The 21409-nt window shown below is 45.5% G+C and overlaps 1 protein-coding gene across 1 annotated transcript in view; it reads left to right on the plus strand.

Moving 5' to 3' along the window:
• The first annotated feature begins 1846 nt into the window (after positions 1-1846).
• The window catches only part of TFAP2D (transcription factor AP-2 delta), a 44941-nt gene continuing 25378 nt past the window's right edge, over positions 1847-21409 (plus strand). Inside the window, 6 exon segments of the mRNA XM_033142673.1 lie at positions 1847-2081; positions 2655-3012; positions 3015-3058; positions 3060-3152; positions 6494-6553; position 7659. Of these exon segments, the coding sequence (XP_032998564.1) occupies positions 1980-2081; positions 2655-3012; positions 3015-3058; positions 3060-3152; positions 6494-6553; position 7659 (658 nt within the window). The 5' untranslated portion in view covers positions 1847-1979.

The raw sequence follows: 21409 nt of genomic DNA on the forward strand, positions 1-21409 counted from the left end.
ATTTCAGACAATGCATTTCAATTCTAGTCGTGTGCCTTTGTCCATTTGGATAAGAATAGAGGCTTGAATGACAGCTCCTGTTAGCCTGCATGAACAGATACCAATAAACACTCCCCAAACCTGGACCTTAAAAAAGAGCCACATGTCTGTTTGCCTGCGGCTTATTATTAAGACACCTTCGCGGTTTAAACACTTAAAAGCGAACCAAATTAAATGGCAATTAAAAGCGAGTTACACCCGCTTCTGTCTCCAAGGCTTGTAATTTAAGCTCGCCATCAGCAGAGAGGCACAGCAGCGGCAGGAAATGCCATTTGCTTCAGATCCTTCCTTGGAGCATTCGCCAAGGCGCGCCCTGACGAGCGAGAATCTTCAGTTTGCGGTTCCTCCGAGCAGAAAACGGGGCTTAGATGATTCTCCCGCAGAAGGCGGACGCGCCCCCAGAAATTAACTCCCGGGATGGCTGCAAATAAATAGATGCACGTAGTTTTGAACTCAGCCATAATGCTAACTCGGCCATAATTAGCTATCTGGAAAAATAAAACAAATCGCACTTCAAACAGACACTTCCAAGTTGGGGCGGGAGGCTCCAAATCTTTCTCACCTTTTCGCTCACAAATATCCAGGTTTTTAGCTCTCTTACCCCGTGTCCTTTGTGTGGGTGCGGGGGCGCGCGGGGATGTCTTCCTGCTCCCGGTATCGCCCTATATGTATATATATGTATTTATATTATATATATACTGTATATATCTATCTCTCTATGCACAGCAGCGACACTTAACCGCAGTGACACATTTCAGATAAATGTTTCTTTGAAATACTGTTTCAAAACCCAGTGCAATTTCATCTAAGTTGCCCCATATCGAACAGTCTGGCTAAGGTGGCGGGGTGGGGGTGGGGTGGAGGTGGACTTCAATTCGATTTATTATTTTCTCTAAGAAATATGAATGCGCTGGTGTAATTCGGAGGACGGTGGAAATCCAGTTACATACATGCTAATCTTATGTTTTGGTCAATATTGCGTGGGGGGGGGGGTGTGGATAGCCACAGCCAGCAAGAAGAAACATTCACCAACTGAAAAAGGATGGTTTTAATTAATCTAGTTTGTTTTATGTATTAGCTCTAGTTCACCTCAATCATACTTTCCTAAAAAGGTCCCTTTCGAAAAGATTAGGTCCCACATTAGCCTGAGTAAAGTGGGGGGAAGCCTTCTAAAAGAGTGAAGGAAAAATGTATAAAAACGTTGAAAGAACCTACAGTTCCTTATTAGGCGAAGATACAATATTATTCCTTGTCTCCTGGATGAAGCTGCTCTATCTATTGTCCTCCCAGTTCTCAGTGCTGATGCTTAATTTTCAAAACTTCTATATTACCAAGGGACCTACGACATCAGCCAAAGAAATACCCAGCAAGTACAAAATCTGATCCGGGGAGCTGCTTTGTGCAGAGGGAAAAATTGTTCCTACAGGTTTTTAAAAGGGTGCACGGTGGAAAAAAGCGGGAGACCTATGCAGACACGTTGCAAAGCCTCTTGTGTTTAGATAGAAATACTCTCTATATGTATATATATTTTTCACGTCTGTGGAAACAGGAGAGGACTGTAATTTTTTGATTTTTAAAAGCTGTTCGTGGTTTGGTGGTTGCTTTGGTGTCTTTTCTTTCCTTTTAAATTTGGAGAAGGGATTTCATCAGAGCCTCATTCGGAGAACCCAAAATGTCAACTACCTTCCAGGACTCGTCCACGATGCGGAGGTATTTTGTGTGTGTCTGTGTGCGTGTGTGCGGGTGTGTGTGTGTGTGTGTGCGTGTGTGCGGATGTGTGTGCCTATGCATGCGTGTGTGTTGTGTGTGTGTGTGTGTACGGTCGAGTGTGCCTGTGTGTGGTTGTTTCCATTTTTTTGTTAATCCACATTGGACCGTTACATTTAATTATAATCCGGCTTCAGAGAGGACTTCGAGAAGTAAAGGGCGAAAAATTCGTTATGACATCTGTCGCTGGGAAAGGGGCAAACCCATTGCCGCATTCAAACGGTTGCCGGAAAGAAAAGCAGGCTAATGGCCCCAATAATGCCGTGAAACGGAAGGTGGCACATACTATTAATAATAGCCGGAGAGAGAGAAAGAGAGCGAGAGCGAGAGCGCGCAATGGGAAATCCGGGGGCCAGCAAACGATCGACTCCTACTCAGGTTGTGGGAAGGGGAAGGTTTTTGGACCTAGATCTTTTACCAAGAAGGGTTAAAGGCATGTAGGGAGTTCGAGCCACACCGAGAGAGACGCGGTGCTGGTATCTATCGAGAGAGACCTAGGGTCTGCCGAGAGAGTTAGGACCGTAAGAGGAGGAGATCAGCCCTTCTGATCTTGAGACGGATATGGAGTTTTGGCAGCGTTTGTGTTGGGTAACTTTGGGTTTCCTTCGCAAGCAGCCATCACAGCTTTCTTACGTAGGGGTCTCTCTCTCGCTCCCTCTTTAAACTTCTAGTGAAGGGCACCAGCCAAGGTGTATGGGGTTACCGGCGTTAACTCTGGAGGAGCTTTGGCTAGGGTTGCGGTGCGGGGGGGGGGGGAGCTAGGCGGGACATGGGTGCTGTTGGAGCCCCGCTCTTTCCCGATGACCAACTTGCAGTACTTGGGTTACCTTTTCCCTTCTTCCTTTCAGATACGTCATGATGGATCAAACAGCTACCGTTTGATGCAGCTAGGATGCCTGGAGTCTGTGGCCAACTCCACCGTCGCCTACTCCTCCACGTCGCCCCTCACTTACTCCGCCACCGGCACTGAGTTCGCCTCCCCCTACTTCTCCACCAACCACCAGTACACCCCCCTGCACCACCAGTCCTTCCACTACGAGTTCCAACACAGCCACCCGGCCGTCAACCCCGACGCCTACTCCTTGAACTCGCTCCACCACTCGCAGCAATACTACCAGCAGATCCACCATGGGGAACCCACCGACTTTATCAACCTGCACAACGCCCGGGCGCTCAAGTCCTCCTGCTTGGACGAGCAGAGGAGGGAGCTGGCTGCTTAGACGCTTACCGTCGCCACGACCTGTCTCTTATGAAGCCATGGCTCCCAGTATGGGATGCACCCCGATCAAAGACTCCTGCCAGGACCAAGCCTTGGGCTTGCCGCCTCGGGAGCAGACGACCTGCAGGTAAATCACACGTCGCCTTCCCGCCGAACCCCCCCCCCCGCCGCCGTTGCCGCAGACCGGCTCCTGCTCCCACCCCTGGACCGCACTCGCCTGCCACCCACCCGGCCCCCGGCTGTCGAGAGAGAGCTCGGCGACCTTCTGGTCTAGAGGGAAGGTGCTGCGCGGGCGGAGGAGCCTCTCACCTGCGAGCCGCCTGCGGCCGAGGGCGGGCGGGGACATTAGCTAATCCAGATTAGACAGGCAGAAATCAAAGGTCGCTCCCCTAAAGACAATCGCATCCCTCCAAACACCCCCCCCCACTCCGCTCTGCAAAATTAAAACTGAACCAGACAGGCAGAAATATCTCTTTAAGAGAACTGCACAAGTGCAGTTGTTCATGGAAGGCGACTGCGGGTTCTACCTATGGAGCCAGCAGAAGCATTAAAAACTAGCTGTAAATATTGAAATAGATCTGCAAATCCATCCATTCGTTAACCCAATCATCCGCTTCCAACCCCCCCCCCCTGTTCACATACGCATGCACGTCTCTTGCCTAAATTTGTCTCCCTCTCCAACGCAAACACCTGTTTTTCTCTTCCTCTCCAACATACTCATCTGTTTATTTCTGTTGTACCTCTCTTTCTCTCTCTGTGACACACACAAATCTCTAATTTTACAAATTCGAACGTTCCTAGTCAAGAAGCTGTCAGCATCAAGGGAAGGTGCGTTTTGATGGAATTAACTACTTTTAATACATAGTTACAATGTATTATTATAATAATTAATTATAGTTATAATAACTAATACATAGCTATAACGTTACTGTAAAAGAGAGAGAACTGAAATTCTATCAAGCCTATTAGGAAGGAGTGTAGTTTTTCACGCAGTGAACTGGGTTCTGTTTACTTACAGAGAGTAAATTCTAAGTTGCTTTTATTGTCCTTTCTTCTCCCCTCAAACCCCGCCCCAGGTTTCTTATCAGAAATATATATATATATTCCTCTCTGAGGATAAAGAAAATGTTTGTGTGTGTCCCATATAAAAGGAATGCCTCCCACACGCATATTTTGGAATCTACACAAGAATAAAATCATCTGGGCCCATGAAGAACAGTTCCCTAAAACCTGACTTTTCTGCATTGAAATTCACTCAATCATTTTCCACGCTTCTGTCTCTACCCGCCCCCTCCCCATTTTCAACAGGGCTTCCCTTATGTTCCTCCTCATCACTCCTTCTCCCAAATCTGCCATTCACTATTTCGCTTCACTAAGACCTATTTACTCTCCTTTTTTATATAACCACGTCTGCTGCTGATTTTTTTAGCTGTACATTTTTTTTTCTATGCGGAGCACAAAGCCTTGTATTTTTTTTTCAAAAGGAGGGATTAGAGACGTTTGCAAGGCAGCTCACAATGCCTAAATCCTGTGCAAAAAAGCACCATAGTTTATCCAATTTTCGACTTAGTGCCATTCAACTGGTCACTTATGCAATGTCATCCGACCAAACAACGCGTTTCCCTTCCAACCTCCTTTTGCCGAGACTGAGATGGCAGCTTCATGCTTAGGAATCGTTTTAACGATTTTTTTAAAAATCATTTTTTGTCTTATCTTAAATTTAAATAGGGGAGAGAATAACACGAGGCCGTCTTCCCTTCTTTCTGTTTTTTAACACTTTGTGGGGGGCGGGGGCGGGAAGCGCTACCAAAAAAATGCCACAAAAAAAAAAATCGAATTTACAAAACCCTATTTGGGTTTCGAGTTATGCATGGCGCATAATGTCTGTTATACTCATTATACATGAATGCTATTTCCTTACATCGTCTTCAGTTTCTTCACAGTTACAAATGTGAGGTTTCGAAAGTGGCGCGAGGGGGAGGCGGGGGAAACCACTATTTGTGAATTTGCACCGATTTATGTAGCTTTTTCTTTTCGACGCTTGAAAAGAAGCTTGTTGATTTCAGCTTCTTGCGTTATATAGGGGAGGTTTTTTTTTTGGTGACAAGATGGATTGCTGCCCGACCAAGATTGGAAGAAGAACTCCAACTAGTAGCCAGTCTTTCCCTTTTCTTTTTCATCTCCGCCCCCGCCCGCTTCCCACTTTCTTCATCAACATATGCCTCATTTCTAATGCAACAAATGTAAATATACTTCCCCCTGCTCAGAATGTTAAGTGAAAGTCCAATAGTTTGGAAGGCTGTTTAAGCCAGCCTAACAGATGCAAGGAGTCTTGGAGCCGGAGTGGGCATCTTTGAGACCCCTAAAAAGATTTTCCATGGCGACAAGGAAACTGTCACACCTTTTTCCCATCACCGCTTTAATTTATGCTCAGTCGCCTAGTTTTTTCCATATTGATTTCATAATCACTTTAAGGCAGAACACTAAAACTCAAAAGAGGCCTTGAAAGGGTTTTCTAGGCCAGCGTCAATATGGCGAAAAAAACGGGGGGGCGGCTTGGGAAAGAGAGAGACGGGACTGTAAAGGTTGTTTTTGTAAAGTGGGCTTTTTATTATTATGCACCGACTCTTTCTCCGCATGTACTTAACTCTTCACGGGCTGTTGAGTAGGTTAACACCCTAAGGAGGCCTCTTTCATGTCCAATACCTCGTTTGTTTGTAAAGGAAAATGCATCTTTTAACACATTGCCACTGGACAAAAGGATTGAGGGGTTGCGTGGAAGAAATGTACACACACATAGACAGAAAAAAGGGGGGATTTCTTCTCGATAGAATTCGTATCCCAACATAAAGCGAAACCAGAGTATATGGAACTCAGTTTGTAAAGTGTTTTGATCACAGCATTTTGAAATCCCACTGAAGTTGATAGCAAAATTCTTAGTCGTTGGAATGGTTCCCTGAACAACTTTAGTCCAATGGAGAAATCGAGAACACCCCGATTGTTCCCCTTCTGTCGCCGTTCTTTATAACTCCCATTTCTAAGTCTGTCTGTTACCAGTCCCTGCAAACTGGTCCTGGTTGTGTGACATGTGAATGCTACGTTCACTTAACACGTTAGACATGGACCTTGAAAGGGGTATATATGTTCCACAGGTATGCTGCCACTTTCTTTTAAATTATTCTTTCCTCCTCCAAAACATCCCTTCAAAAAACTTTCCATACTGACTCTCTTCCTCTTTGCCTGCCAATCAATCATTCAGACAAAAGATCATATCTGAGAACAGAGTTTGTTTGTTCTGGGAAGAAGCTGTGCTTTTCTATGGTTTTGAAATATTTCGTAGGAGATATATTCTTTGAGTTTCAATCTGAACATAGTCACTTCTAAAAACGTATCACCTTCGATGCATCCAGCCACGCAATTTATCTGTACGGATCTTTATCTGATTTTATTTTATTCTCTTCATTCAAGGGCTCAGTGGAGACCCAGTGTGGGCTAGTGTTGAACGGCCAAGGTGGGGTGATAAGAGAGGTAAGCAAGTTGCGAGTCCTATATTTTTACTTACTATTTTAACAACAGAAAGCCTTAAAATTGTGTAATAACCACTAGGGCCAACTTCCAAACAAATAGCGGAGTTTGTGACCGGGTTCTGGATGCCTTTTATATCTATGTTAATGCCCCTACCCTAATAGAAACAGAAGCGGCGTTAAGGAAACGTTGCCCTCTAAAAGGTTCTAGGTGGGTCTTTATTATCTGAGAAACAGCCATCATGTTTAGTGTGCAACTCTAGGAAATGAAAGATGACCCCCCCCCCGTCCTACTCCGCTATGCTTTCTACTTGGGATGATATTGCGATGCTGTTTTTGCCACCTGCGTTTCCCATTTCATTTTTTGTGCGCGCGCGTGTTTTGTAAACTTTTCAACTCAGTATGCTGCTGGTACTACTTATGTAGAGAGAGAAAAACAATTAGAGCTTCAATGACAATTTGCGAGGGAAGTTTTTAAAACCGAAGCGTAGCTTTGGTAAAAAATCAGGATGTGGTCTTCTAGCCTACTCTGTATCAGAAACCCAAATTACTGGCTTTTGCCGGCGGGGAGTAGCACCAGCCATAAACTCACATTTCGATCCTACGGCAACACTCCTACACCGGTGAAGTCAATGAGGCTTACTCCTGAGTAGACATGCATAGGAGTGCACTGTAAATGCACTGGGTGAATGAAAGGGGGCGGATGGGTCAGTTCATTACCTTGTGTGAATCGCAAGTATTTTAGGCAGTCGGCTCTATAGTTAGGCCCGTATGTTACCGGTCTGATCAGAATGAAGGATAATAAAAATGTCAGAGAACAGAATTTATTCAAAGTATACATTTGAAAACGGGGGGAAACAGCTTTTCCCGAAATGTAAACAAATTAATGAAGGGAGGAAGTTAAATGGGGGTTTCCCCCATATATCACCGATGACAGGGAGACAAGAAGAAACTACTGAAGCCATCCCGTGCTTACGCTGAGCGCTTCCTAGCCCAGTTGGGCCACGTGTGCAATATAGGCCGATTCCAACAGGATTGCTTCAACTATAATTTACGGTTCTGTTTTTCAGATAGTTTTGTTTATTTTATTTGTTGCCATTTGGGGGAAGGGTAAACCAAAATGAGCAAGGGGAAATTTTCTTCAGTCTTGGTTAAAGTTACTGAAATAGTCATGGGGTCATAAAAAATTATTTGAAGCATAAAACTATGGAAAGAGCGTACAGCAACACGCCAGTAGTGAAATGTCTTTTGAATCCTGTCGGACTGCAGATATTCTAAAGATGCGGGTAAAGAAGCGGTGGCAGGGATTTTTCCTGGTGCTGAAGTGGACAGCTCCTTGGCAGTGAGTTTTCCTAACAGCGAGGAAGCTTGACCGTTGAGCGCCTGCAGCTACTTTATAACAGTCCCACTCCTAACCCTTCTGAATTTTGAGGGTTACAATTCTTCTAGGAACTGGGGATCTGTGAAAGCCACGTCGTTTACTTCCAAACAAACTGATGGATTCTTTTTATATTATTGTAATACTTTGATCTAGGTCTGCAGAAAACGTAAACTGTAATAACAGTCATAAATCGCCCCAAATCTAGTTTTTCCCCGTTCCAATGGATTGTAAATCGGTTGTTTCCTCCCTTCACCCTTTACACAAGGCTGTACCTTCTGATTTTTAGAATCGTCTAATGTGCGGTATTATTGCGTGGATTAAGAAATATAAATAGAGCTAGGGGTGACACAATTATTATTTTTTAAAGTTACATTTGTTGCTTGCATACTGGAAAAAGGGCAAGAGTCTATCTCTCTGGAGTCATCCATATGGAATGTGTTGACAATCTGTTCCTTAGCGCCAGAGGTGGGGAGAGGAGTTGCATGTTGGTTTCTTGTATTTTGGTTCATATTCATTATAAGCAAGCGCGCTTGCTTCTTTGGGCTGGATCCTGACGGGAGAAACGGGCAAATGCTGAATCCCCATCAACTGAGGAGCTGTGTCTGTAACTGCTTGACTGGACTCTAATCTCCCATCTGAAGGAGGTTTTTCCTCTCGAGTCCTTCTTATCGAGTTGATGCCATCTCCAGCTCTCTCCTGGCAAGGAGCTTCCAATTACCTGAGCGACTGATTGTAGTTAAGCAAGGCTGCTCTCTCCCCTCCTTACCGTTCCGTTTTTCAAAAGGCGACCGAGTCATTCAAGGATTTAAAGGCTGATGGCGAAATCCAGCATGAAAATGTAAGGCTGTTTCTCTACTCATCTTAAGAGCTGAATGGCTCCGGCACCTTGAGCCCCACCGCCCCGCCCCATCCCCCGCTTTCCGTGCAACGCCTCTTGTGAAATCAGGGACAAATATCAAAGACGAACCTATACGTTTCAAATGAGTCCTCGAAATACATAATAAATATTTTGTCAAGTGAGTCTTAGGGAAAAAGGCACGCGGAGCCCGAGCGCTGTGGAACCTTCCGCATAAATCAGCGGGGCCCTTTCTTTTCTCTCTCTCTCTTGCGCTGCATCGACGCAAATATATGAAGCCGAGCTCCCCTCATATTTTAAGCGTTTGGTGTCATTATCTGTGGGGAGAAAGCGGCTTTAAGAAGAGAGAATTCGAGGGGTGGGAGAGAAATGATTTCACCTTTGGGAAGAAGAAGGAGGAAAGAGGAAGGGAAATCTAACTCCATAAAGACATTTTTTTTAAATAAAAAAACACCCTTTAATTCCAATATAGAGGAAAATGAAAGAGTTGAAAGGACAACTCCAAAATACTGTTACTAATAAGTAAACAGGTGAGGTGTTTACTAATAAGTAAACAGGTGAGGAAAACTGGTAAGGATTATATAAGGTACAGAACAGAAAGAAAAGTGGGGGAAATCCATCCATGTATATTTCAAACTGGGCCTTCTGGCCCTACAGCCAAGATTGCCTCATTGTTCTTCGAAAATTAACAAAGTGGCCCCTACTTCCCCCCTCCACTTCCAACAAAGTCCTCGGCCCAACCCACCCACCCCCGTCTGCTCAAAAAGCAGCCTCTTGCCTGCCTCCTCCGACTAGGCCTGTCCCAGCTGAGACATTGGAGGTGCCCTGATGTGGAGTGTTTGCTTTTTAATGAGACCCGGGCAGGAAGGGGTCTTTCTTTTGTGTGGGTTTGGGCGGTGGCGGCGAAGGGGGCGGAGGAGGTCGGGGCTGCAGGACTGAGGTGTTGGCGAGCTAATTACCAGCCAGAGCCAATATTTGCCCCCCGATTCGGTGGCCGAGCTCCCACCGCTATCACTTCCAGTTAATGGTTGTGCAGGATTTCGCCCGGAGCTCCACTCCTCGCACATCACAACCAATAATCTTTACTTTACCTACTGCGAGCGTATCGATAGCTTCTCTAGCCTCAGGCGCCTGCTTGATAGGTAATCTTTCCGAGGGCCCAAATTCTGCAGAGATATCATATTATGTTGTACATACAGGCGAGCGCAGCTTTGCCTTGAAAGTTGAATATTCAGATCGGCCCTTTCAAAAGAAATCTCTCCCGAAGATGCCAAACTTCTATTTACAGGAGTCGTCTGCAATTTTTAATCATTGCTGAGGATGGCGGCAAAAAGAAACATCTTTTTCTGTCCCCGTTCGCCACGCCCAGTTTTCCTCCCCTCTTTTTAAAAATAATTTCTTAGAAATCAGTATTTCTGTTTTAGGAATTCCTCTCTAAACGACCATTATCAGCCTGGAACCTGCTTTTTTTCTTTTTCTTTTTTTAAGAGTCGAGTCTTACGCGACTGGACCTAATGGTCAGGGGTCCCTTTACCTTTTTATGTTTCGCTTGTCTACCTTGGAATGAGTAAATAAGAGGGATAGACTGGTGGCTTCTGCACTAAATATTTTGTGAGTCCTTTAAAAAAAAGACAACACGGTGACACTTGGCCCTCCTGTGTCGTTTTATGAAATGGCAAACTCAAAAAAGGGGGGGAGAAGGGGGGCGTCTCTTGTTTCGCTTTGTGATCATCCATCTTTCCCAGCCCCAGGCTAATTTCAGAAGCTTAAATACTGCTATCGCCTCTGGGCCATGAAGAGAAAAAGAGGGCCCGGGCTATCGGCACACTCTCTTTCTCGATTGCCCTTGGCAACGTAAAATACAAACTACTTTGAATCAAAACATTTTTGGGGAATTAATATGATCTGAACTCTTCCCGTTTTAAGAGATCTTGAGTTTGTCAAATCGCTTAGAGGGGACTGACATGAGAAGGCTGAGGCATTAATGCGAAGCTAGAAACATTGTCAGATCTTATTTGATTAAAAAAATATAGAAAGGCTCTTAAAGTCTGAGCATCAGTCACCAAAAAACCAGCCTAACCAATAGAGAGCCTGGATAGACGTCCCCTTCTCTGCCTTCTGCCTTTTATGTGTTTACTTAGGCGCTGCCTATCCCTTGCAATCCGGGGTTTGATCGTGGTCCTTTGATCTGCAATTTTAATTTGAGGCACTTAATGATGAAACTGCAGCCTAATGACTCATTCATTGGATGCGGGGGGAGAGGGGGGAGAGAGTTTTATTAAGGGGTGGAGTGAAGCTCTAGGGGGCAAATATCTAAGACCAAACACTCTCTTTCTTTCTTTCTTTTTAAGGATAGCTCCAAGTTTTGCATTTATGGTACATTCTGGCAGAATATATCACGACGCATATGTCCCGTTAGAAAAGACCCTGTTCATACTGGGTGTAGAGAATAGGGAATTAGGCAGATAAACCAGATGGGACAGACGAGCCCCCGTTTGTTTTACTGTAAAACGCCTAAACAGAAGGTAAAACCTAAAGGGACTCTGTTAGTATATATCACAGAATATTCTCCATATCGGCGCGGGGAAAGAAGTAAGACCTGTCTATCATATCCATACGGCTGTGAAAGAATTACATATAGGATTCAATCCTACGCGAACCTTTCGCATTTATCTGGCATTAAGCTCACTTCCAAGCGGATATCCAGAAGAAGATCGGATTCGTTAAATTAATTTCAACAACAAACATTTGCTTAACTATTTTATTCGAATCGTGCTTAAAATGCTTGGCTCTGGCTGGCTAGGGACCTTCAGCACCTCAGCGTTTTTCTTGAGTACTCTCAAAACACTACCCACATTTAGCTCAGCAATCGTTTCACACAACAAACCTGTTGAGGCAGGCCAGAGTTAATATGCCCCATACCTAAGCTGGAAAGGAATGCTGAATCACCAGTTTGCCTGGGTTTGTGTCGGCCCTCATGCATGTTCCACTTCATCAAATCCGGCCCTCTTTGGAAAAAAGTTTGGACACCCTTGGCCTAAACCACCTGGCAAGGTTAGGGCTGAGGTGAGATTGGGTGGATCATAAGCATGTTTACTGGGAAATAAATCCAGCTAATCCGAACCCTCTTCCGAGTGCGAAAGCAGGGGTGCCAACTTAAATAAATTATTGGGGGGGCTGGTAATCCCCCTATAATCAATCACAATACACACTATTTGAATGGCAATGCCCCTTGATTTTTTGGGGGGGGTATGGCCCCATCCAATATTTAATTGGAGGGGGCCAAAGGTTCCTGGGCCTCAGGTATTGGCTCCTATGGGTGCAAGGCGTCCAACGGGAGAGTCCTACACCCACATTCTCTTGTCTATTTTTGCTTCACTATAGCTGTTCTGTTGAATTCTATTTGACTATTGTTTTTAAACGGGGCTTTATTGTGGGAGTGGGTTTAAAAAAATGTGTGCACATTTTACAACAGTACATATTCCAGCAGAAACATGTCCAAGGGGTTAATCTTTTTTGAAAGGGTGTTCTCTGGTAGACCTGATCCACCATAGGGCTCTTCTGTCTCATAGTCCTCTCCCTGAATCCTTCTCTCTTCTCGACTCCCAGTTACACCTAGCTCTAGTCCTCAACCTCTTATCTCTCCATCTTTAAATATTGACGTAAAAACAACTAATATGAATTTCTGCTCCTTCCATTCAAGTCCCTAAAACCCTTAGTAAGTAGCCCCACGGACGCTTTCCGCAGCCGGGGTGGAGTCTCTGCGGAATGCAGGGCACAACTGGGACCCCTGTTTTTTGGGGGGGTGTTGGCTTTTACAGCTCAACCTCAAGGGGTTTCAGTGTCTCCTAAGTCCATGATCGGTCAGAGAAGAGGAGGACCCCGGACAAAGGTGTGTGACAGATTTTAAACACTTTAGAAATTGCCTAAAGACCACCAAAAGCATCACACACGCATCTCAGAAAGAGGCGGTCTACAACAAAAATTTGAGAGTGTGCTTGCCTTCTGTTTGTCCAGATACCTGATAATGTTTCCTGATCGCCCCACCTCGGTCAGTCTGGGCCATCTTTTAAATGGTAAATACTTTAGCTTAGCCATGCTGGCCACATGACCCGGAAGCTGTACGCTGGCTCCCTCGGCCAGTAAAGCGAGAAGAGCGCTGCAACGGTCAGGGGTCCCTTTTTCCTTTTTCCTTTAGTTCCTGAAACCATTGTCCCAATACCTCCGCTATTCATTCACAAAATGTTCTCTTTTGACTAGATTTGAAGGATTTGTAAGCGAAAAGAACTACTGTACTGGGAGAGGTCCCCCCCCCCCCAATATACTTCCTTCTGCCAGAGGAAATATATGGGTCATTAAGAATCCAGATGGCTTTTGGATTTCTCTCCGTACTATTTCAGACATGTGGTATTTTTTTATCATGTGTGTTTACCTTGGTTGTACTATGAACATTCATTTATTTATGACACCTTAGAATTCTTATAACACCCCCACACACCAACCCCACCACCCGTTGCGCATCCGCGGGGTTTAGGCGCGCGTAACTGTGCTGAGCCAGTGTCCCGGTCTCTGAGAAAGCAAACTGAGGAGACCGGGCGAGGCTGGCTGCTTCGCCAGCCGTTCTCTGTCGGCCCCCTTAGATTCCAATTCCCTCCCCACTCTTTAGCTCTTATCTGGCCAAATCTTGATAAGCCCATAATACGTATAATTTGCCCTTAATGTATTGTCATTAACGCTGCTGTCTCTTTTCTCTCTCTCTTTTTTTTTTTCCTCCAGGAAGCAAATTGAGTCCCATTTAAAAGCCCTAATGCGCTTGTTTAATTAATAGTTCCAGCCGAGCTGGTTTCAAATGGAGTCACAACAATAAAAAGAGAAGAAGGGGGGGGCAGGAAAGGAGAGACGTGAGGCGGGGGGTGTGGGGGGAGCTTGACTGGTTCATGAAGGAGGCCGCAAGAAACGCGCCCAGGCAAAGGAGGGAGCGGCTGGAATAAGCGCGGCTGGGTTTTAAGAGGGTACAGCTTGCGGGGGCGGCGGGGGGGGGGGTGTTGCTTGGCTTGGCTGGAAGATAGCCAGCCGAGTATCTCAACAGTTGCCTGGGCTTGGACACGCGGGTCACGGGAGCGTCTTGGGAAATCCCGCCCCAAACGAGGGAGTATTAGGATTTCAAGCCATTCCCCCATTCGCTTCCCATGGCTGTGCTCAAGCCTTCGGAAACGCCCCTTCGGTTCAGAGGTACGTTGCAGCAATCCCCTCGCGTTGCTCGCCGTGGGAGCACAGCCCGATCCTTCGCATGCCTTCCTTGGAAGAAAGCTCCGCTTTTTGTGGGGATTGCTCCCAAATGCTGGCAGCCTGAGTTGAATCGGTCTTCTCTTGGGTTGGGCTCACGGTTGGCTCCAACAAGCGCCTTCCCCAGCAGGGATGTGAACCCGCCTCATCCCAAACGTTTAGGTGTAACAGGTTGGGTGGGCTGTGTTGCTTTCTCTGGCCAAGTAAGAATAGGCTGCAGTCCCAAACGCAATTTCTACAAGTCCCACTGCGTGGGGGAAATCCAGAGGAGTTGGGCGTGCTAAAAACCTACTTACCCAGGGAGATGAAATACACAGACAAGCATCAAGTTTACTCAAGTAAACCTTGCTTACTGGAGATTCCTTCTTTCCCCACCCCCACCCCATCACAGGCATAAGACTGAGGTGTAGGTAACTTTTTCAAGATTGCACCAATTGTGTGGAATGAAGGCCTTTGGAAATTTGTGTTTTAAGGAATGTGTTTATGGCAGAGGTGCTACTTGGTTTCTACAAAACTATGGAACTCAGATCAATTCTGTAATGAGAGGTTTATAAAGCGCTAGAGAATATTGCAGTCCAACTGAAATACCGAGCTATGCTAACTTTATTCTGCCCTAAAGGTGGCTGGAATTAAGGACGCTTCTTCACTCTATGTGCTGCTTTCATGTTACATGGCAGCAAATATGCTTTTTATTTGGTCTTGTCTTGTGGTGTGGAGACATGGCTGATGTGCTTGAATTAGAGGTGCTTCCAAAATAATCTCCTCTGATTTTTCTGGGCATCTGAATTGTGTGGGCTTGTTTTGAAAGAGAATCAATGTATTCAGAGTCCTCCCATTCCTCCACTTTTTTTGTTCCCAAATTTTCTATACCGTGCTGTGGGTCCATGATTTGCTTAAGTTCCTTCACTGTCTTCACTCTGTCCTGCATTACCAACGCATGCAGGGGTGTGTGTGCATTAATTAATTCCATTGATAAGAATGGTGCCACAGTTGTATTGATTCCCTTTGTGCAATCTTTTACTTGTGAAAGGAGCACGTTTGTGCACACCGGTGAAACATTGCCCAAGAAGAATCTCGATACAATCATGGAACGACAACTTCAGGGTTGGTTTTCTGCAATGTTTTCTACGCAGCCGTGTGTATACTGTATTCATACAGTAGATGGGGAAGGCCCATGCCAGAACTGTAGGAACTGAAAGTGGAGGCAAATTGTGCGTTTTCCAGTCCCAGCAAAAGGTTTTAAGCCCTCAGAACAATAAGGGAATTGGATAGAGAACACATATCCTTAAGCTGAACTCACAGTTTGTGTTATATACACACACACACACACCACACACACACACACACACATACTTACATACATGCATGCACAGAATGGGAACTGCTCCTGTGATTTCCACAGTCCTTTGCAGGGGGGCAAATTTGGATGGTGGAATAGTCAGTATGATGTTTTCAGCCAGATCTGCCATGGAAGTTTAATCATAGATGAGTAGAATGCATGGGTATTGTGACAATGGAATGAGAAACAGAGGGATTTTTTAAAAACAACACGGTTTTCAAGTGGCAATTTTTCTACCACTTCCTAACCCCACAAATGCTTAAAACAAAACCCTTACCTTGAAAATCCATATGAATGGATGGGCTATTTATCCATCTAGCCCAGCAATGTCTATCCTGACAGGCATCCCAGACTGAAAGGTAGAAGCTGACATGTGAAATGACCTCTGCCTGGGACTTGGACAACTGCTAGCTAGGTGGGCACACCTAATCTGGTGCAAGGCACTTGTCACATTCTGTGTGAATGTAGCCAGGGGGTGCTAGGGAGCAGCTGTCGTCGTCCCCCCATCAAGTAAATAAATAGAAATACTTAACTAACTCACCAATTGCATCACAGATATCTCAGTTCCACCTCCCCCAACATAAAGCCCACCCCACCCCCCTAAAATAAATCCTGGCTACGTCCATGTATTCCTGTTGTATTCTGTGGCACATTGTTTTCAATTGAACTTCCAAATAGCAGCCCCATCTTAACTAGCCTGGAACTTCCTCTCATTTCTGTGTTATTTCCAATTATGGAGGATGGAACAAGCTTGTTTTCTGCCGCTCCATAGCAGAGGGTCGGAACAGAGCCAGTGGAGTCAAGTTACAAGAAAGGAGATTCTGACTGAACTCTGGGAAGAACATTGTGACAGTAAGAGCTGTTAGATTGTGGAACGGACTCCCTTAGGAGGTTATGGACTCTCTTTCTTTGGAGGTTTTTAAGCATCCATCTATTATGGATGCTTTAGTTGAGATTCCTGCATTGCAGGGGGGTGGGCTAGATGACCCTCAGGGTCCCTTCCAACTCTACAACTCTATGGTTCTATATCTGTGAGATACTTACATCTCCTGGTAGGTGGAAAGTGTGCTTACAAAAAAAATGTTGGTCATTCCAAGAAAGGTGTTGGTTTTTAAGCCTATATAAACTTTTGGCACACCAAGAAAAGACCTATTTATTGTGTCCCAGGTTAGCAGTTATTATGCAGTTTGCTGTACCAGCACATAAATACCTACCAATGATATCACAAAGCAGGGCTGTAGTGCTGGCACATGTTATGGTGATAATTTAGAATGTTTGTATTCAAGGTCACCCTATCTCAAAAGCATATTATAGTGCAACAAAAGGCAACTGAATTGACCATAGCATTATCTTCCTTAGAAAGAAAAGCTAAAGAGATCTATCTTTTTAGTTTAGGAAAAAGGTTGTTCTTCCTTCACTCCCTCTGTAAAGGTAAAGGGACCCTGACCATTAGATCCAGGCATGGATGGATGACTCTGGGGTTGCGGCGCTCATCTTGCTATATTGGCCGAGGGAGCCGACATACAGCTCCCGGATCATGTGGCCAGCATGACTAAGCCGCTTCTGGTGAACCAAAGCAGCCACACAGAATGACCGTTTACCTTCCCACCAGAGTGGTACCTATTTATCTACTTGCACTGCGTGCTTTTGAACTGCTAGGTGGGCAGGAGCAGGGACCAAGCAACGGCAGCTAAACCCCGTCGCGGGGACTCAAACCGCCAACCTTCTGATCGGCAAGCCCTAGGCTCTGTGGTTTAGACCACAGTGCCACCTGCGTCCCTCTGTACTATTCCTTATTATAAACAGCTCCATGATTCAGCCTCCTCCTCTGCTCACTGCACTGTGTCCCACCTTGTCCCAAAGAAGGGATCGATTTATTCCATCTTTTACTGTACTGCTGCTATCTGAGGATATGCAGTGGTCTCAAATTTCAGCAGCACCCTGCACAACAGCAAAATGTGCACCCCCTTCCTCTCAACTATTTCTAATTACAGGTAGGTAGCCGTGTTGGTCTGCCATAGTCAAAACAAAATAAAATAAAAAATTCCTTCCAGTAGCACCTTAGAGACCCAACTAAGTTTGTTCTTGGTATGAGCTTTCGTGTGCATGCACACGAAAGCTCATACCAAGAACAACTTAGTTGGTCTCTAAGGTGCTACTGGAAGGAATTTTTTTACTCTATTCTAAATCACAGTTGTGGCGCTTCCTGCATCATCCCCAAGGCTCCGTGCCCAGTGCTGCAGAAGCAGCCGCACTCTCCTAAATCCACCTTTGCGCAGAAAGGGACCTCACAGATCAGTGAGGGCTAATCCCAAGTACACATGCGTAGGCTTGCAAGCAGGGCCGTCTTTAGCATATGGGCCACCGGGGTACAAAGATTTGCCCAGCATCCCACAATTTAGTTTAGCCGTCCCCAAATTAACTTTTATTGAGCTTTTTTGGGGAGGGGGAGGCCAAAGTTGTTGACCTTTTTAGAGGGGGGCCAAAATCAAAGTTGTGGAGTTTTTTTGGGGGGGCAAGAATCACACACCTGTAACAATGACGCAGCAGGGAGAAAACTGCTTTTGTTTCCTGACTTGGGGATATTTGACGCTGCCTGCAGTAACAGTAGGTATACATTTGGCACACACACACCCCAGAATTCAGCTCCCGGGTGCCTTGCACCCACTAGACATCACATTTGCAAGCCTAGACATCACATTTCATCAAATTCTTCCTTGTGTTATGCCGAAGCTTGCTCTAAAATATTTTAGAAAACACCTAAAAAAGAAAAAAAAAGATTGCAATCCTTTCCCACACTTTCCTGGGCGTAAATCCCACTGAGCACAATGACACTTGTTTCGTGTAGCTAGCATAGCATAGTTGTGAAGTTCAGTTGTCATGAAAGAAAAACCCGTCTAGGTCAATGAAATCTAATTTTGAATCCAGCTAAGATTTGAATCCAGCTAAGTTTTACTTTCTTGGGCTCCATGATAACTGCAGATGGTGACAATAGTCATGAAATTAAAAGAAAACTGCTTCTTGGCAGGAAGCAATGACAACCTAGACAGCATCTTAAAAAGCAGAGACATCACTCTTGCCGACAAAGGTCTGTATAGTTAAAGCTATGGTTTTCCCAGTAGTGATGTATGCAAGTGAGAGCTGGACCATAAAGAAGGCTGATCGCTGAAGAATTGATGCTTTTGAATTATGGTGCTGGAGGGGACTCTTGAGAGTCCCATGGACTGCAAAAAGTTCAAATTATCCAATCCTTAAAGAATCAGCTAAGATTTTAGGATAAAAGTTGAACACCAGCTTCCCAGGTGTTTCCTTGGACAAGAACTGAAGTATATGGCAGATAGTTGGATGGCTCCTTCATTGAGTGGTTCTTTTTCTCTTGTTTAGAGTGTATAGACTGAAACCTTCATTAGTCAAGAAATCATATGCCATTATGGGAGAGTATTGGTTTCATTTTTATTTATTTTTTAATAGATAGTTCTAGCTTTCACAGTTAGGGATAGAAACATCAATCATAAGACTCAAAGTGCCAGAAGTCACTGTAAAACCATTCTTCAGTAAATAATGACTTGAATTCTAGACAGTTAATACTGGAAAGGGCAGAGATATTGCCACAGGAATGCATAATTCCATGGTGAATTCAGTGACTAAATAAAACCTGGTTTTCTGCCCCATATTTCTTGCTAATTGTGCTCTAGCAGGATGCACTTTGAGTTGTTAGGCTTAGATCTAAAGCTGTAGCACCTCCCCAAATCCATTACCACCCCACCCCTTCAGCCTCCTTCATCTTGACCATCATGAGTGACTTTTTGGATGTATCAGGTGGCTGCAATGGAAAGGGAGTCCAAAAAGGCCCATTTCATGAGCAGAGTTCTACTTGTTCTTCTCTGGCTCCAGCGTTCGTATTAGATACGGTAGTAGTTAATCCAGCCTTTAGTGGTGACAATGGCATATACCCATTCTGGGTGTTTTCGCACATTACACACAACGTCCACCAACCCACACCCCATGCCTTAGTGATGACTTGATGTTTCAAAATGTGTACATAAATAGAAACAGGAGGTGTGAAAAAGGCATCGCCCCAGGAATCTGCTGCCCAAGGCAACTGCTTCATGTCACTTCATGGTTTTGTGGATCAAAGCTTTGGGTCTAAGGTACTATGATAGAGACTGGGACACGGTTGTTTTAAGAATCATCTCATATTCAGGGTTTTTGAAGCTGGGAATTGTTTGGGTCATAAAGCATTGAAAAATGAGGAGTGGTATTCAATCATTAATGTGAACATAGTTTTTCAATCCATATTATGCTGCTTATACAGTGGTACCTCAGGTTAAGAACTTAATTCGTTCTGGAGGTCCGTTCTTAACCTGAAACTGCTCTTAACCTGAAGCACCACTTTAGCTAATGGGGCCTCCCGCCGCCAGAGCACGATTTCTGTTCTTATCCTGAAGCAAAGTTCTTAACCTGAAGCGTTATTTCTGGGTTAACGGAGTATGTAACCCGAAGCGTCTGTAACCTGAGGTACCACTGTAAAGAGTGGGATTAGTAGAATACAGAAGTTTCTCCAAAACATCCTTTCAGTGCGCCATAGTCAGACTAGAGACAAATGGTAGTTTTTCTTCTCCTGGGAGTGGCATCGTAGTGCCATAATGACCCGTAATACAGTCACTTAAATTTTCCATCCCATTGCTGATTCTGAAAAGCAGTTTTTGCCCTTTTCTAGTTAGGCACCCTAACATCTGCTTAACCAGTCATGACAGTGGAATAAAATGTGTTCCAATCATACCACCTTCAATTCTTCTGAAGAGAGAAAAGTTTTGTGTGCCTACCACTTCATCCTGGGAAATGGTGCATTGCCTACTTACGTGCAGTTATGGGACTTGCCCCACTCCATCAGTGCCGGTCCTTGTGCAGGGCAACCTTGGGAAGCCTCCAGGGAGCATTTTTCTCCTATCAAGCATGTTAAGCATGATAGGGAAAGAATGGTGGGGAAGAGTGTGGAATCAAAGGACAGTGGCAGAAGAGAAGTCGGGCGTCCAAACCTCAAGGATGGTGAGGAGAAACCAAGGAGTTAGCTGAGGGCAGCACCCCTGGCGATGCTCAAGAACTGGCTGCTGGCTCTTTCTTCCAGGGCCAGGATTTCCCTTTGTTCAGTGGGCGGGCTGTGCAACTGGTGCACTGAGCCAGTGTGGTGTAGGTAGAGCCAGTGTGGTGTAGTGGTTAAGAGCGGTAGACTCGTTATCTGGGGAACCGGGTTCGTGTCTCCACTCCTCCACATGCAGCTGCTGGGTGACCTTGGGCTAGTCACACTTCTCTGAAGTCTCTCAGCCCCACTCACCTCACAGAGGGTTTGTTGTGGGGGAGGAAGGGAAAGGAGAATGTTAGCCGCTTTGAGACTCCTTCGGGTAGTGAAAAGCGGGATATGAAATCCAAACTCCTCCTCCTCCCTCCTCCTCTTCTTCTTCTTCTTCTTCTTCTTCTTCTTCTTCTTCTTCTTCTTCTGAGGTTTCTCATGAGGCCTGCCCAGCAGGCTTAAGTCATAATTTGGGCAGACCTTGCTTCATATCTTCATTATATTTCTCTGGGAAGTTCCATTTACCATCCTGCCCTTATGTCACTGGCAGGACCGGTGCTAGGGTTTCTTGTGCCCTAGGCTAGACCACCTTCTGGCACCCCCCACCGCCCGCCCCTGCCAAAGCCTGCTTTAGTGGGAGGTGGAGGTGGTGGAGAGGCAAGCAGCAGTTTCTCCGCTGTAGAGGAGAAGCTGCTGCTCGCCCATCCTGCCCCCCGCCAAAGCCTTCTTTAGCGGGAGCCAGGGGTGGTGTAGGGGGCAAGCAGAACCTCTCCGCTACAGCGGAGAAGCTATTGCTAGCCCATCTCGCCCCCCCCCCCAAGCCTGGCCAGCGCCCCCTCCATTTTGGCGCCCTAGGCAATTGCCTAGTTCGCCTAAATGGACGTGCCGGCCCTGGTCACTGGATAAGTAATGCCTTTTACATTCCCA

Source organism: Lacerta agilis, chromosome 3 (assembly GCF_009819535.1).
Source record: "Lacerta agilis isolate rLacAgi1 chromosome 3, rLacAgi1.pri, whole genome shotgun sequence".
Classification (NCBI taxonomy): domain Eukaryota; kingdom Metazoa; phylum Chordata; class Lepidosauria; order Squamata; family Lacertidae; genus Lacerta; species Lacerta agilis.